At 34.6% G+C, this 16,115-nt stretch overlaps 2 protein-coding genes across 3 annotated transcripts; one reads left to right on the top strand and one right to left on the bottom strand.

Moving 5' to 3' along the window:
- Positions 1 to 777: 777 nt before the first annotated feature.
- Positions 778 to 2,284, top strand: LOC105675157 (pre-rRNA-processing protein TSR2 homolog). Its single transcript, XM_012372075.2, has 3 exons — positions 778 to 1,072; positions 1,469 to 1,547; positions 1,619 to 2,284. Exons 1-3 carry the CDS (start codon positions 1,004 to 1,006, stop codon positions 2,014 to 2,016), a joined length of 546 nt encoding a protein of 181 aa, XP_012227498.1. The 5' UTR covers positions 778 to 1,003; the 3' UTR covers positions 2,017 to 2,284.
- LOC105675154 (patched domain-containing protein 3-like) lies at positions 2,001 to 13,624 on the bottom strand. Of its 2 annotated transcripts, XM_012372071.2 has the most exons (12): positions 11,125 to 13,615; positions 6,261 to 6,507; positions 5,820 to 5,890; positions 5,523 to 5,738; positions 4,557 to 5,134; positions 3,731 to 4,354; positions 3,510 to 3,640; positions 3,279 to 3,434; positions 2,945 to 3,215; positions 2,598 to 2,719; positions 2,319 to 2,487; positions 2,001 to 2,247 (listed from the first exon to the last, which is right to left on the bottom strand). In XM_012372071.2, the coding sequence occupies exons 1-12, from the start codon at positions 11,499 to 11,501 to the stop codon at positions 2,222 to 2,224; spliced, it is 2,988 nt and encodes a 995-aa protein (XP_012227494.2). In that variant the 5' UTR covers positions 11,502 to 13,615; the 3' UTR covers positions 2,001 to 2,221. The 2 variants fall into 2 exon arrangements, with proteins under 2 accessions (XP_012227494.2, XP_067211815.1); XM_067355714.1 differs by having other exon boundaries at positions 2,001 to 2,487; positions 11,125 to 13,624.
- Positions 13,625 to 16,115: the final 2,491 nt, after the last annotated feature.

Here is a 16,115-nt window from a genome sequence, read left to right as displayed (position 1 = left end):
TTCTTTAACGATTGGCATTCTGAAATTTGCAATAAAAAACTTTCTAAAAATGTTAAAAGAAGCGTTTTAATCATTTAAGTGTTTTACGAGCATCTTAACACTGTCAAAAGTAGCGAAAATAAGCATGTAAAAAAGTTACGGTTATCCATTGGAACGGCTCGAAACGCTACATTTTAGCTAGGATTTTTAGCAATTGGTAATAGGAGCATATGATGATATAAGAGTTCGCTCGAGTAGACGGAGGTGTGTCTTAGCGGTCCCAGAACTCGGCAGAGGAGAGCTTAGGTAGTGGGGAGCCCTCTTTGGATTGGCTGTTGCCTTGCATGTCTCCCCTCTGCCGAGTTCTGGGACCGCTAAGACACACCTCCGTCTACTCGAGCGAACTCTTATATCATCATGTGCTCCTATTACAAATTGCTAAAAATCCTAGCTAAAATGGAGCGTTCAAAAATGACCGTTCCAATGGATAACCGTAATCCTACATGCTTATTTTCATTACTTTTGACAGTGTTAGGATGCTCGTAAACACTTAAATGATTAAAACGTTTCATTTAACATATTTAGAAAGTTTTTTATTGCAAAATTCAGAATGCTAATCATTAATGAAATTTAAAAACGACGTATCTTTTAGGATGTTTTTAGGATGTCTTAAAGATGTCTTTTTTAAAGAGGAGTTTAAATGCATGTGGCTTGCGCATGTGTGTGGTATTCTCTTTTTCATGCTGCATGCTGCTTGCGTCTCAAATCTGGCGTTACTGGCTGGCAATTGGCAACTCTGACTCTGGCGACTAGTGGTCCGGAGTCAATCAGAGTACAGATGTGAACAGACGTATTATCGGCACGTGTCGATTTGGTCAACTATAACTTTTACTCTGTGAATTACGATTGTTATCAGTAAGCTTGAATGTACATAACTATTAACGTGCATCACAAATTGTAATCGGTATTATTACGCGTTAACTTTGAATAAGAATTATTTTTTATACTCGAGTTAACCTCAAATATGGAACATACCAAACATTTTTTCTTCTCGGTCACGCAGCGTGTTTTTAGTAATTGGACAGCATTAAGGGTGAGCTCATATAATATCTCTGATATACAACATTAACGCTAACAAGATTGAAAATCGTTTTATTACGTTAACGTAAAATGTTAACACATAGCGGACTAGACATTTCATTGTCTTAACCACATCCAGTATTTCTTTTATACTCTTAGAATATTTTATTTTAAACAAGTCATTATATTTTTTCAATATTCCAGTATTAAAATAGTCTAATACAAGCTTATTTAAAATAAAATATTCTAAGAATATGAGAGGAATAAAAAATGTAAACATGACTGTATAGGTTAAATCTCTTGAAAAGATTAACATAAGATTTCGTTATTTTTAATTGTATCTCCTGTTTTTCTCTCTCCTTCTTTTTGCATCAAATATAAAGTGCACTAAAACTTGACTTATTTTCAGTTGGCAGTGGAACATGATATGGGTTCAGTAGAAAGTGCAAGACATCTCTGTAATGATGTAACAGACATGATGTATTCCTGTTCGTTGCTTTTACTATTTCTAATTACATAGTAATATTATTATGATAAATCATATTTTTTTTTCTTTTAGCGAATGAACCTAAGATTTTTGATCTTGCTGAATACTTAGATGAGTATTTGAATGAGAAATTTTCGACTGAGCTGGAGGATGAGAGCCACTTTGAAGTAGCTGATGAATTAGAGAAATTTTTTCGATATTTTGAAAACCGCGAAATGGTCAAAGCAGAACAAGAGTTTAATATGTTACCACCAGTACAATCTTGGATTTACACAGATCGACACATTAATGATCCTAGTGTTTCTGTACCAGCAGAAAGTAAAAGCAGTAATACTAATATTGAAGAACAAGATATGGATGAAGATGAGGAATCAAATATGGATGCAGATGATGACACAGTAGATATGAACTTAGATAAGAATAAGGATACAGATGGTTGGACTCTGGTAACAAATAAACGAAATAAATAGCTTTTTATTTATACAAAAAATATCTTTAATTAGCAATATTTTGTTATAAAAAAATGGAAAGACATGGGATAAGAGAGAAAGTTGCATACTTCACAAGCACAATACAAGAGGAGTGCATTTGTTTCACAATCATACAAATTTGAGTTCTAGAATTGTCTACAAAAATATTTTCATCTAAACAGACCTTCAAAATGTTCCTAAAATGTCATTTAGCGAGCGTGTCTTCTATATCTGAAAGAAAAATAAAGAGTGAATTTGTTTCAGTCTACTCTGTTTAATAATTGCAACTGTAAAGACATTACCTTTTCCATTTTGAGAAAGATGAACACTATAATAGTCGTTCTGATATTCCATATTCTGATTTTTTTGCTTGTTTTCTGATTTTCTCTCGCCAGGTCCCGCTAAGCTTAATATCACTGGTAGAAACAGCAATCCGTGAAACAAACCAAACAGTACTACGGATGTAAATAGCTAAAACAATATAAAACATGTACTTATGTATATATGCATACTCATAAGACAACATACTTTTGTTTTATTGTTTGACGATAATTGTATTCTTAACTATATTGATTCCATACCCTAAAGAATGTCATAAAAATGAAAGCCTGGCTAAAACCTAGAAAGACAAAGGCAAGAAACGTGCTCAAACCACCATTCAATACTGCTGGTCCAATAACACTAAGTGATGTCAGAGCTCGTTCTGCAAGTATAACAAGATAGACAAAATTTTAATACATAATCGAATTGTATTATAAAATTTTGAGAAATAATAATCTACTCTTTAAGTCATTATTTAAGGATACATTTGCTCTGCAACAAGTTTATATAATTGTATCAATCATAAATTAATTGATTTTTTAATAATTTTTTTTTTAGTTAACTAATGTCAATTTAAATTCTTAAAATCTTCTAGAATAAAAATAACCTTGTTTACTGCCGCTCGAGCGTATAAATTCCAATCCGATGTGCGCGGCGTAATCGACCGACAATCCAGCGCACAACATGATTATAATGCTTGATGTAAGTTCTACAGTCAATCCTAAAAAGTACATTGAGCCCAGAAGGTCGACGAGTGTGAACAATACGCAGCACATCACCCAGAACGACGCAATTAAATTCCTAAGTAGTACCGATGCCACCATTCCTACCATCAGTATTTCCAGACACAAGTTCCTAGTTAATTCCTCGCTAATTATCTGCAAAAATAATTAATCAGCAATATATTTTAAAAAGATTTCAACAAAAAGAATTTTCTTTACCTTATTTGTCACCCATCTTAAATAATCTACCGAGTAAATTGCAACGTGTCCGTGAGTGAAGTTCACCGACTTCGCGGCATCTCTGATTGCCTGCAAAGCCTTTATCTGGTCGGACGATGTGCCTATAGAAATGTGTTGCACTGGAATCTGCGAAGTCTGAAATTATTCGACTCGTGAAAAAATATTTTGCATCTGCGGAATGTATAGGACGTATCATCCTATTCTACGTACTGTGATATAGTAGTCGTTAAACGGTAATTTACTGAACTTCATATCCTGAATGTACGCTTGGCCTTTCCCCGTGAAAAGTAGATATTCCGTGAGAGTATTGTAATACTCCTCTTTATCCTCGATGTATTGCGCTGATAGAAGATTGTATCATATTATTATAATAAACAGTATTTATTTACTAAATATTCATGCTAAGTCTCTTTATAACAAGATCAGATTACCTTTGCCAGTGATGTTCAACCACTTCTCATACGCCACGAACCATGGGTCGAGAGTGTAATTACTGACGTACGGGTCCCGTTTGACATTGTCCACTAGTTGAAACAGCGCTTCGCGATCCTCATAATAATCCACGCCCGTCAGATATATATTCACGCTTTTGCCGTATCTTGGAAAATATTCCACCAATTTGTTGTTAAACTGTACTGGGTAAGAATCTTGATTCAAGTATACGAACACATCAAAGTTCTGTTGTAGATGAAATATCGCCCAAGTGTTAATGCACAGCAGGGCGGCGGTAATCAGCAGAATGATACTTTTCATATACGTCCTCAAAATGAAAGGTCCGATATACTTTTCAAAGGCGAATCGCTGGAAGTTCTGCTTGCTGCACTGGTTCGGTCGCCAATTAGGACGCGGCCGGCAGCAGCAACCGTCCCTCTTCGCTGCCAGTCGCCTCTCGTCGAACACCAGACAACTGACGAAGAACATGATCTCGTAGATATAGAGGAACAATATACCCATCGTGGCAAACATACAAAAAGACTTCAGGAACGGCATCACTGTCGTCATGCCGATGGCGAAGACCACGATGTTAGTGAATGATGTCGCAGTGATAGACATACCTGTAAACGTAAGCGAGGCACTAATTAAAATGTTAATATGATTATACGTGCCAAGATATGCCACATCCAGTCCAGTCTTAATATGAATGATAAGCTTTATTAGCCTTTTAGTGAACGTTCGTCATTTTTAAACTGATTACGGAATATATGCGTAGCGCGAATTATTTCCGTTCCCTTTAAACTTGCCAAAACTCAGTCGCACCTGACACTTGAATGGACTTCGCGATGCGGGCAGGAATGTCTAGAGCCTTGTCCGCCTCAGACATGGTCTCGAGGCTCTGCATGATGACGAACATGTCGTCGACACCGATGCCGAGTAGCAGGAACGGTAGGATCGGATGCACCGGCCCGTACATAAATCCCATGTAGAAGCATAGCCCGTAGGACGACAGAAGGGCCTGGCCGACCACGCAGATCCCCATCAGGGACAGATATACCCGCTGTTGCATTACGTTACAACGACCGATCATCACGATCACGTAGATCGAGATCAGCGACATGCCGCAGAACAACATGATCATGTTGCTGTTGACTATCTCGTGCAACACATCGTCGTAACTGCGTAACGTTACCGCGTAGATCTCCATACCCGGTGAAAAGGTGCGATTCGAACGTAGTACCCTATTGATGAATTCCACTTCCCATTCCGGCGAGTGCGGATTGGACTTCTTCAGCATCCAGAACAAAATAGTCGCGTTCGCACTTCTCACCAATCCATTTTCATCGTACTCGACGCCCGCCAGCAACGATGTGATGTCAGAAAATATATCTTTGGTTTTCCTGCGTAGAGCAAATTGACATGTAAAAAGAGTAATAAAAAGATATATCTATTAATTTAACGTTTAATGTAAACTTTATATCTTAATTACGCATGATGGTTCATTGAGAGAAAAGGAGTTGCAAAAAAGTAATAATAACAAAATAAATAAAACACAATTAAACGCGATGTTAATCATGTAATTGCATACTGCACAATTAAATTAAATTAAATTCTTTAAAAAAATTTTTTTAACTGTCTTATTCAGAAATGAAAAGCTTACTTTTTCATCATAATCTTGTTTTTTATAGAAACTAAAAAATATATTATGCTATAAATTATATTAAATTTTATTATATTTTGAGCGACTTGATTACGTTGACTTCGATATACAAAATTTCAGATACTCACGTATTTTGCATAATTGCTGTAACGTCTTTCAGTATCTCTAATTTCGTCAAGCTATCAATATCCTTTCCACCGTTTTTCTGCCATAATTTTAGAAGCGACTTTTGGACACAAGGTTCCTTCGTCATCATATTATCTATAATTGGTAGATACTCCTCAGGAAACTCGGTTTTATTCATCGTTTCCCAATCGTCATTTTCTTGAAACCATGTGAAATGTCTGTAATATGTCGCAAACATTTCAATAAATTTATATAAAATAATGATTAGATATTTTCACGTATAAAGAAAAAATATTTACCTAGCACACACATCTTTCCAGGAATTATTATTTACCACTATACTCTTCACATCGTTTTCGATGTCTCTTATCTGTAATTAATTATCGATCATTATGATGTAATCATTATCCAAAAGAACGATTTACAACGTGCTTCTTCACCAGATCGAAATGATTAATTTCACAAATATTATAAAAATCAACAGTGAGCAATAGAATTAATTAAATCATTCATTTAATATAATGTATATAGTTAATTTTATTTAAATGGAAAAAATGCATAAAGAATAATGCTCGACAGTGATTGATCTTTAAAGTTAAAGAATTAAGAATTATGATTGGCCGAAAAAATTTTAAACAAATGTGATGAATAATTAACTTGACTATCACGAGGAAAATCGTGTGATTAATGTGAAAAAGAACCTTCGTTGATACTCGTATAATTCATGATCGCTTATGTACCGATCGCAGCACTTTAGGATCCAGCACATTAGGGGCAGTGATGAGGATACTTTCGTATCTGAGATCGTCTCGAAAGTGCTCCTTCACCCAGGCGGCATCCTTGCGAATTGTAGAACCGTCTGGCAAGAAAAGTTCGACATCGTCGGTCTCCTCCCTCCAGAACAATAATCCGAAACCACAGACAAAATTTAGGCACACGGATATCATCAGCCAAACCCATGGTTTGGTGGCTATACTATATCCGATTCTGCAGAATACACAAATATAAAAAATAAAAAAATAGAAAAAATGAAATAAAACGCAATTTTAAAAATAAGAAATAATAAATGTAACACAAAATTGATAGAAGTACAAATAAACTCAGTGAATCATTGATTTCGAGCTCGTCAAGAAAACTATTATTAAAATTCAATTTGATGCCAGCCAAACACTTTATGCATTAAATCATATAAATCTGTAATCGTGAGACAATAATCGATAAGTTAACTAACGTCGAGGACAATGATCTTCAAATTGAATAACAAAAGAGAAGATGAAGATGTCGCCAGAATTGAAGATCTTGTATATCTTGTATGTCTTGTATATCTTGTAGATATTGTACATCTTAGCAATTCGTTTTAAATAATGTCTTTCACTTTTCATGTCTACTAAAACTATTTACAATAACGCGCGTTTCTGTTCATTTGTTTCTGAATTTATAATCTATTCTTTCTTCAATATTTGGAAAATATTATATATTTATATAAAAATTCTATATGTTTAAGAATTCAATATCCACTCTTAAAAAAGACATGAGAAGTCGATAGTCGAATATATCGAAATCTCGAAAGAATCGAAGTGTATTGTTGCAGTTTTATCGCGACGCATAAAATAATATATAATATATATTATATATTATTTTATATAATTATATATAATTTTATTATTTCGTCCTAATTACCAAATATTTGGTAATGGGAGCTAAATCATTTCGTCTTAATTACCAAATATTTGGTAATGGGAGCTAAATCATTTCGTCCTAATTACCAAATATTTGGTAATGGGAGCTAAATCATTTCGTTATTCATTACCAAATATTTGGTAATGGGAGCTAAATCATTTCGTCCTAATTACCAAATATTTGGTAATGGGAGCTAAATCATTTCGTCCTAATTACCAAATATTTGGTAATGGGAGCTAAATCATTTCGTCATAATTGCCAAATATTTGGTTCAGTAATTTGGGAACGCTTCTCCAGTGCAGTATCCAGCAAAATGGCGGCAACTGGATACTGCACTGAGTGAGACAAAATGGGAACGCAGCCATAGTTTGATAGCTTGATAGCGAAGGTTATTTTGACGGTTATTTAAAATAAAAAAAATTTATCTAAATATTTAGATTTCTTAATTATTAAATTATTACAATAAGTGCGCGCGCGCATCGCGCGCCTTTATTGTTCTAGTTTACTTATAAATTATGCAACATTGAAATAGATATTATATTTCCATTAATTTTTTTCGCATAAATTTTCAGATAGCTTCAGATAGCTATATCGATTTATTTTCACAGTTTTTTAACGAGAATATCAGAATAAAGATATGTAAGGTATGATTATAAAAGAGTAAACAAATGATACTTAGCACTTGATATTGCGTAAACCTATAATTTTGTTTTTATCATTATTTTTTTATTTTTTCAGTTTTTATCATTATTTCGTATTCTTCGCACCATATAATTAAAATGCAAATACATGCATATTGATTGGTGTTTTATTAATTTTCACAGCTCAGCTGATTTTATTTTTTATGTCATAATTATATTACTATTATCGTTATGGAATTTTTTAAATTAACGCCTTGTGTTTTGTTTACAGGTGCAAAATATTTCAAAATTTATTTCTAAATACAAATTAAATGCATTTTTTATAAGATAACTTCGGATTGCACGATTCATGTTTATCGACTAAAATAAAATAAAATTTTTGTTTAATGAAATCTGATATTATTTAGGCCACTTGAACTACCAATTAATTGCTAATTAAGGACAAAGTAAAAAGTAAATACAAAGTAGACACGCATCTCCACACGCATCAATAAAGCTTGTAAGATTGTTTTGCGCTGCCTTATAAAGCTAATCTCTGATATTCTCAGACACGCAAAGACAATTCTAAGAACGCACAAAATCTCAAGAAATTATGTACATCAAAAATTAACGATTTTCATAGTTTCGGAACATGCTATAAAGATTAAAAAGAGATAATGTATTAATGTCAAAGTAAAAGTAAAATATCAAAAACAAATGATAAATTCTTAATGATAGATCATTAAAAAGTGCAGTTTATATTCATATTGAGGATATCTGTTAAAAACAATGCTGCTGCAGTACATCTGCACTAAGCAATGAAGTCATTTAAAATTATCAAAACACAAAATAAATCTAGAATATAAAAATAAATTTAAAGAATAGTAAAATCTAAGTTTCAACGAAATAATTTTTTTGATATACATTGCAAAATTTTAATGTTATTTGATTTCAATTTTTTTTAATTGTTAAACATTTTAAAAATATATATATATAATTTTATACAACTTTACTGCTTGATAATTATTTTCTGAGAACTCAAAAAATTATTAGCATCAGATCAAAGTTACCATCCAGTAAAAAAAACTGCTTAAATATTTGCTGAATCTGCACAATATTCTTAACATAATTACATATTAACCCAATTAATATATGTGACTATGTCATCTATTTCTCTTATTTGTATCTGATTATTTCAGTGTGTGACTCCAGAAACAGATTTATGAGAATGTGAAAGAAAGGCTCGAACCTGATAATCGCGCGTTATTATGATACATTAGATGCGATATAAAATTAGAATATTTTCTTTGATCCTGATTTGAAAATAGAATCATATATAAAAATGAATAAAAAGAATTATATATCGTTGCAATTAAAACATATAATATAATTATAATTATTAATATATAATTTTACCATAAGAAATATTGCAGAACATATTTTCAAAGCGGATATTTTGATGGATTCAGAACTGATCTTCTTTATTTTCCTTGAATTCTTCCAAATTGATAATGATAAAAATTCTGAATTGCCTGGCTATCTTGTAGGGACTTTACACGGTCAATAATACTGTCATTACTTAAAAGTAATCACTGAAAGTAATTACTTTCAAGTGATAACTGTATTATTCAACGAAGTAAAGTAAGACAGTAACTGTAATGATATACAATAATGACAGTATTATTAAACGTGCAAGTCCCCTTTAGAGATCGATAACAGCAGGTGCATCACTGCATGTGTTTACCAAAGCACCAAATAATCAAGCATGCAATATCATTTGCTCCGATAATAGCAAAATATCTACAATTATTAAAGTATTCGAAATATTTACAATATCTATAGTATATGATTATTTTTTTTACTCAGTAACATAAAATTACAATTGGCTTGCGTTTCTTGTCCTTACATTTTATGTAATAAAATAACTTATAATATTTGCATACATAATGGACTGTACTGCAATTAGTAAGAAACTATGAAATTGTAATAGATTCGCAGTATTCATTTCATTTAATCATTTTATTACATTTGCATTTAACAAACACAATTTTTTTATCGATATTTACATCACATAATGAAGCATGATCTTGCAAATAATAATGTTGCAGCACAAACTGCACAAAGAATTAAATCGATCATTGTGGAAGAAACAGAAGCGCAATCTGCAGCTTACTCAAAGTCCCTTTAAATCTCCTCAAAGGTCCCTTTAATCATAAGTTTCATCTGCCTCGCGGCGCCTTAATATTGCGAAAATTAACAATAGACGAAATAAAACGTACTTTTCATTAACGCAATGTAAGCAAAAAAAGATAATGGCTATTCATATCCAAATTAGTGTTTATATTATAAAATTTAATTAATTTTCTTTTCCCGAGAAGAATATAATAGGTGATGCAGCGCGTGATATTTAAACAATGCGTAATAAAAATAAAATATATGTCATATGAGAATTAAAGATTCGACTGCTTTAGAATTCCGAGGACAAGCAAGATGCTCCGGGCTTATCTGAGTGACCTATCTGATCTGTAATTCATCATTCCTCTAATGACTTAAAGTCGATTTTTGCTTTTAAGTTTCGGACTTTCGACGTTCAACGCCTTTGCAATGAATCTTAAGGTGTCAGAAATTTTTTGCTGTAAAATTTATTTAAAAAATCGTAGAAAATTATCTATTTATTAAGAATTATTATTATTATTATTATTATTATTATTAAGAATGTGATTAAAAAATAACTACTCGCTTTCACTTCAGTCATATTTTCTAGATTTTATTATGAGAATCATGTTCTAAATGTTAAAATAAAATAAATGCGCATCCGTTTGAAAGTAGTCATCATTCCAACAGAAAATACATAAACATACAACCGAGTAGACTTACGATAGCATTACTACGCACCAATAAATTCAACTATATTTGTTTCAAACTCGCTCTTTTCAGCTGTTTATATTACATTTTCTGAACTCAAAACAGAATAAATAAATAAATAAATATAGATTCAGACTGAAGTAAGTCGAATAGACATTGACAATGAAATTGAATTTTCAGAGGAAATAGAATTTTAAAGCTGAGAAAAGATATTAAACCGAAACTGACAGACTTTCCGAGTTCGGAACTCCGCAATTAACGCGGTGAGCGAAAAGCAATATGGTGTGAATAATAAACAATACATTCTCCGATGGCGGGAATCGAGCGATGACGTTGCAAGGGGACCTTTTCCTTTCGGTATGTGTTACGTTACGTGCGTGTCCGCCCGGGCTTCCGGGGGGAGGTTTTTCTTCCCGTGGTACACACGTTGCACACTCACCGATAGAATATCCGGTCGACGTTGAAGTAAAAGTCGAGCAGCATCTCTTTACTCAAGCAGCTCCACATGACGCTGGGTATTCCACGCTCGTCGATCATCGGTGCGTCGGTCATCAATCGGTTGACACGGTGAGCCTCCATTTCATCGCTGCGTCCAAATGTTGATTGCATGCGCGAGTACCCTTGTTGCGGACCGATTGACTGCTTGAATGGAGCGACCCGCGAATCTCCGCGGCATTCGCAGTAGTGCCGAGTCCGTCGCGTCGCGCGGGGGTATGAATTATGCACGTGTCGATATCGATGCACGCGTCGCTGACAGTACATTAATTGTCTAGTGACTGGCCGGAGTGACACTCCATGCTGTGTTAATGACAGCATTAATCCGCGCCTTGTTATTAAAAAAATATTTCGTGACTCGAGCAGTCATTAGCCAGGTTGATAGACAAAATATCACAATCAACAATCCAAATATATCGATAGATAAAGAAAATATTTACAAAGATAGTAGGAATAATTGGAGTTCAGTAGAAAATTGAGGAATTCTATTTTTATCGTTGCAGAATCAGTTGCTATTTTCTTATTAATTAATTTAAATAATTAAATTATTTGCAAAGTAGTTCTGTAATATCTCATTGAGAAATGCCTGACTACTTTAAACTAACATTATAACAAGCGACGTTATCTTGTTAAGTGCGTGCGAACTTTAATCATATCAAGTGTTATTTTCTACAAGGATTGTTTACAAAATGAAGAGTAACTTTTTATTACAACTCTTTCGTCCGAGTTCTTGAACCATGCCCCGTAATCAGATTAAAACAGATTAGTAACGTATGCGCGGAAAAAAAATGGCAATATCATATCTACATAAATGATATTCAATTTGCACATAAACTTACGTATCGCGTGATCAATTTGTAAACCACGCACAAAATATCCGCAAATTCTATACACAGAGAATCGTCACAATTAGATGCGACAATATAGGAAAGTGACTTAAGGAAATATCTTCTATAATGGATAAATCGTCAAATAAAAATTGCGCATTAAAAGTGCATTAAAAGTAAATCTCAGATTTACGTTTTAGTTTCGTTTTTCCCGCGAAAGAAAATCTGACCGCATACTTGTTTCACTTAAAATAGAGAAAGTGCAAAAAGTTACATCTAAAGCAGGCAGTCTCGCAGTCTGCAGCCCACTTTATCAATCGTCCGAAATAATCGTTGGTATTGAAAAACTCGATCCTGCCGCCGACCTTTCGTGCACTTATAAACTCGGAAACTGTTGATACTGTTACATAACAGTCCAATGTACTTACAAGAAGCCGCGCCAGTGCATAAACACCGAATGTACATAATGACGTATCATCAATTAATCATCAGCGATACGCTAACGCCAGCATTTCCTTCACAATAAATACGGAGATACATCTCTCACGCTTTCCTTTCTATTAATTAGAATTAATTGTAAAAGTTTAACGATACACAGGTGAAGATGTGTGACATGACATATGCGGTATCGACCGTCACGCAATTATAATTGCAAGTTTCGCGGTCGCAATAAAAATGAAACGTCCATTGAAAAACGGTTTCTATTTCGTCGCTAGACGAATATAAAGACGAATATAAAGTATTCATAGAGAAGCGATGACGATATATAAATGAGTATACACGAGGTCATGATTCTGAAACTCGAACTTCCGCTCGCCAGCGCGATAACGTTATTTGCGACAGAGATACTTTGCATAGATACGCAGCTCACATCTGTCGAGTACGACTGTCCGAAGTTTATTTCGAAACAACAACAAAGATAGTATTCATCAGTAAAAATAAAATTAAGGGACAAATTATTATATTTCATATTAAGTGCGATGTCAAAGAGTCGATTAAAAATATTCGTGATGCTAGCGTAAAGTTGAAGTACTGTCGTCCGGTTTCGACCGATTTTGCCGCGAGAAAAAACCGGATGATCACACTTTCATTTAAACGCGATACTGACTGAAAATGGTAATGCGAGCTGACGTATCCCATTGTGCACCATGTCCGGTAGGATCGGACGATCACCGGATATTGAAGCTGAATCATGAACATCGCACGATTCGCGCCGTGATAACGGTAACTGCAGCGTTTTATTTTTGCTGCCTTTCGATAATGCAGAAGTAACTTTTAAATGCATCTCGGTCTGACTACGCAACCAAACTTTCTAAACAGCATTTTTTCGAGGAAAAATTTTGCGTGCCTGAAAATTGCCGGCTCTCGAAACAAAGAAAGAGGAAGAAGCTGCGATTTTTTATCGCGATGCACGCCGAGAGCCACTCTGCAGATCGCTTATCCAGTATGTGGCACACGCTGTACGCGCTATGAGGAAGCAGACTAGTATCTTTTAACAAGACAAGTATCTTTTAAAGAGAATAAAGGTCTTTATCTGCTGTGCGTCTGCTTTGCAAGAAAGCGCCAATTTATCTTTTATAAAATGTGCTTGCTCGGCGCAGTGTAAAAATTAAGAGCACAAACATTGAGTTAAATTTGTAGAAAGTATCTCTTATATTTATTCTTCTAAATAACAGATTAAACTTGTCCTCGGTAAAAATGTCGAGAAATCTCTTTGGCAAAATTATTAAAAAATAAAAATCAACAGATTTACAACCACATAAATTTTAGAAGAGAAAATACGTAACAAAATCATTCTTTACTCCAAGAACTTTAAACTGAAGATTTCATAGTAAGAATTGCTTCGCACAATACGCTATTTTCTTCTTCATGTTATAATGCCAGAAACCTTCGTAGATATTTAAATCCAAAGAATGTTCTCTTTCTTAAATTAAAATGGAAAAATATGCAACGTTGTTCTGGACAATTCTCTAGGTGGAATCTCAAAGAATTATGAATCTAGACAACTTCTATCATGATTCAGAAATATCTAATCGTGTTACGTTTATTAGCATGTTATTTCAATACAATAAAATTGCATTAGTCCGAGGAACGTGCGTTACCATCAGCGATGATGATTCACATCTATCCCCGTACAATACTCGCTTCATTACGCAATTCTGAGCTTTGCAATAATAAGTAAAAAATTTATTATAACAAGAATTAAATTAAAAAAATTGGGAGAAATTGAATTTAGATTCGTACAAGTGAGCAAAATTTAAAGAAATTTAACAATTTTAAACCCAAAAAAATGTTGATTAATTTTCTACTACTGCCGAACAATTAATATCACTTGATTGCACGTAAAAATTCTGAACATATCAGAATTATGTTCTCTAATACTTTCTCTCTCTGTTTTTATGTGTTTTTATTTGCACATCTAGAAGGTTTCCTTCTTACATGGATTCTTCGCATCACTCGATTCTTCTTTTCTGGGATTACTGATCAATCAGTTGGTCTTCAATAGGTCAGATAGATCAAATACTGTCAGGTAACCAATGACTCGTCACCGATTGCTTCGTTCCAACACAATGCAACCGGTCCTCTCGCGAAACGAAAGAGGAGCTCGGGCGAGTTGACAGGTAAAGTATGAGGTAAAACCGACGACTGCCGATATGACGAAGAGGTGTCAAGGTAGGGAGTTCACTCCGGAGTGAGTGCCTCTCCCTGTTGGTTCGTCCCGACGTTTCAGTGCTCCCGGTGCCACACCGACCGATGGGACTTGTTGTCTTCTAGCGCGCGCTGTCGCGATCAAAGAAAAACGTGAGCGTTATGTCTGCACGGGTGGCATCGGATCGAGTTCAACGATCGACGTGCTGATCGATAGCTCATCGGCTAATCGCATCGTCGGTCCGGAATCACCGGTTTGAGTAATACGCGGTATATTAATATCGCCTCAGGCAAAAGTCGAATTCATCGAACACATATTAACGCGAAGATACTAAAATAAATCAAACATTAATTGAATATGTGTCTCATTTATCATTACACGTTCTAATACTCGACATAATAATTGGCAAGTGCTTGATATATCTCGTTTTATACGCTGCAAAAATTCGCACCGGTCTTTCAAAATTGAAGATGTATATCATATAAAGTTCATAAATTAAAATTTCCTTAAAAAAATATGTGGCCGATATTAATGTTTCACGGTTGTAGCCTGGAATACTCAAGCCGCATAGGGGAATGTATTAAATAGTCATAACTCTTAATTAGTCGCTTAATTGGTCGTTAGAAGAGTATCATCAATTCGGAATGAAGTGTGTGAAAAACATGCCGAGCAAAGTAATTGTATCTTCTTAATAATATTAGGACCTTGAATAAGTTCTCGCTGTTTTTTTTGTTAAAAAAAAACATTAATTTAAAATATAAGGCTTACAATAACTTTACTCAAAGTATTGTCCATCATTAGAGACCACTTTCTCCCATCTTTCTGGCAGTAATTGAATCCCCCGTCGAAAAAACGATTCATCTTTTGACGCAATCCATGAATCGACCCATTTTTCGGTTTCTTCGAAAGAATGGAAGCGCTGCTCGCTCAAACCATGCGCCATCGACCGAAACAAGTGGTAATCCGAGGGGGCTATGTCCGGTGAATACGGCGGGTGAGGTAGAACTTCCCATTGAAGCGTTTCCAGGTAAGTTTTGACTGGTTTTGCCACATGTGGCCGAGCATTGTCATGTAACAAAATGACTTTGTCGTGTCTCTGCCCGTATAGTGGCCGCTTTTCTTTTAGAGCTCGACTCAAACGCATCATCTGAAGTCGATAGCGAGCTCCCGTGATAGTTTCATTAGGTTTAAGCAGCTCATAATAAATTACGCCCTGCTGATCCCACCAAATGCAGAGCAGAAGTTTCGAACCATGGATATTCGGCTTTGCCGACGATGTTGATGCATGGCCGGGCTTACCCCACGATTTTCTACGCTTAGGATTATCGTAGTGTATCCACTTTTCATTTCCAGTGATGATACGGTGCAGAAAACCTTTTCTTTTATGCCGTTGAAGCAGCAATTCACACATGAGAAAACGTCGTTCAACGTCTCTCGGCTTCAACTCATACGGCACCC

Source organism: Linepithema humile, chromosome 5, assembly GCF_040581485.1.
Source record: "Linepithema humile isolate Giens D197 chromosome 5, Lhum_UNIL_v1.0, whole genome shotgun sequence".
In the NCBI taxonomy this organism is placed as follows: Eukaryota; Metazoa; Arthropoda; class Insecta; order Hymenoptera; family Formicidae; genus Linepithema; species Linepithema humile.
This window is presented reverse-complemented; position numbering and strand designations above follow the sequence as displayed.

Excerpts from the sequence above, each read along its gene's own strand:
- LOC105675157 (XM_012372075.2), top strand. The coding sequence starts at position 1,004 with ATGGAACATACCAAACATTTTTTCTTCTCGGTCACGCAGCGTGTTTTT. Across the intron at positions 1,073-1,468 it reads GTAATTGGACAGCATTAAGG|TTGGCAGTGGAACATGATAT; the intron begins GTGAGCTCATAT and ends ACTTATTTTCAG. Across the intron at positions 1,548-1,618 it reads AACAGACATGATGTATTCCT|CGAATGAACCTAAGATTTTT; the intron begins GTTCGTTGCTTT and ends TTTTTCTTTTAG.
- LOC105675154 (XM_067355714.1), bottom strand. The coding sequence starts at position 11,501 with ATGCTGTCATTAACACAGCATGGAGTGTCACTCCGGCCAGTCACTAGA. Across the intron at positions 6,508-11,124 it reads GTCGACCGGATATTCTATCG|AATCGGATATAGTATAGCCA; the intron begins GTGAGTGTGCAA and ends TGTATTCTGCAG. Across the intron at positions 3,216-3,278 it reads TAAGATGGGTGACAAATAAG|ATAATTAGCGAGGAATTAAC; the intron begins GTAAAGAAAATT and ends TTATTTTTGCAG.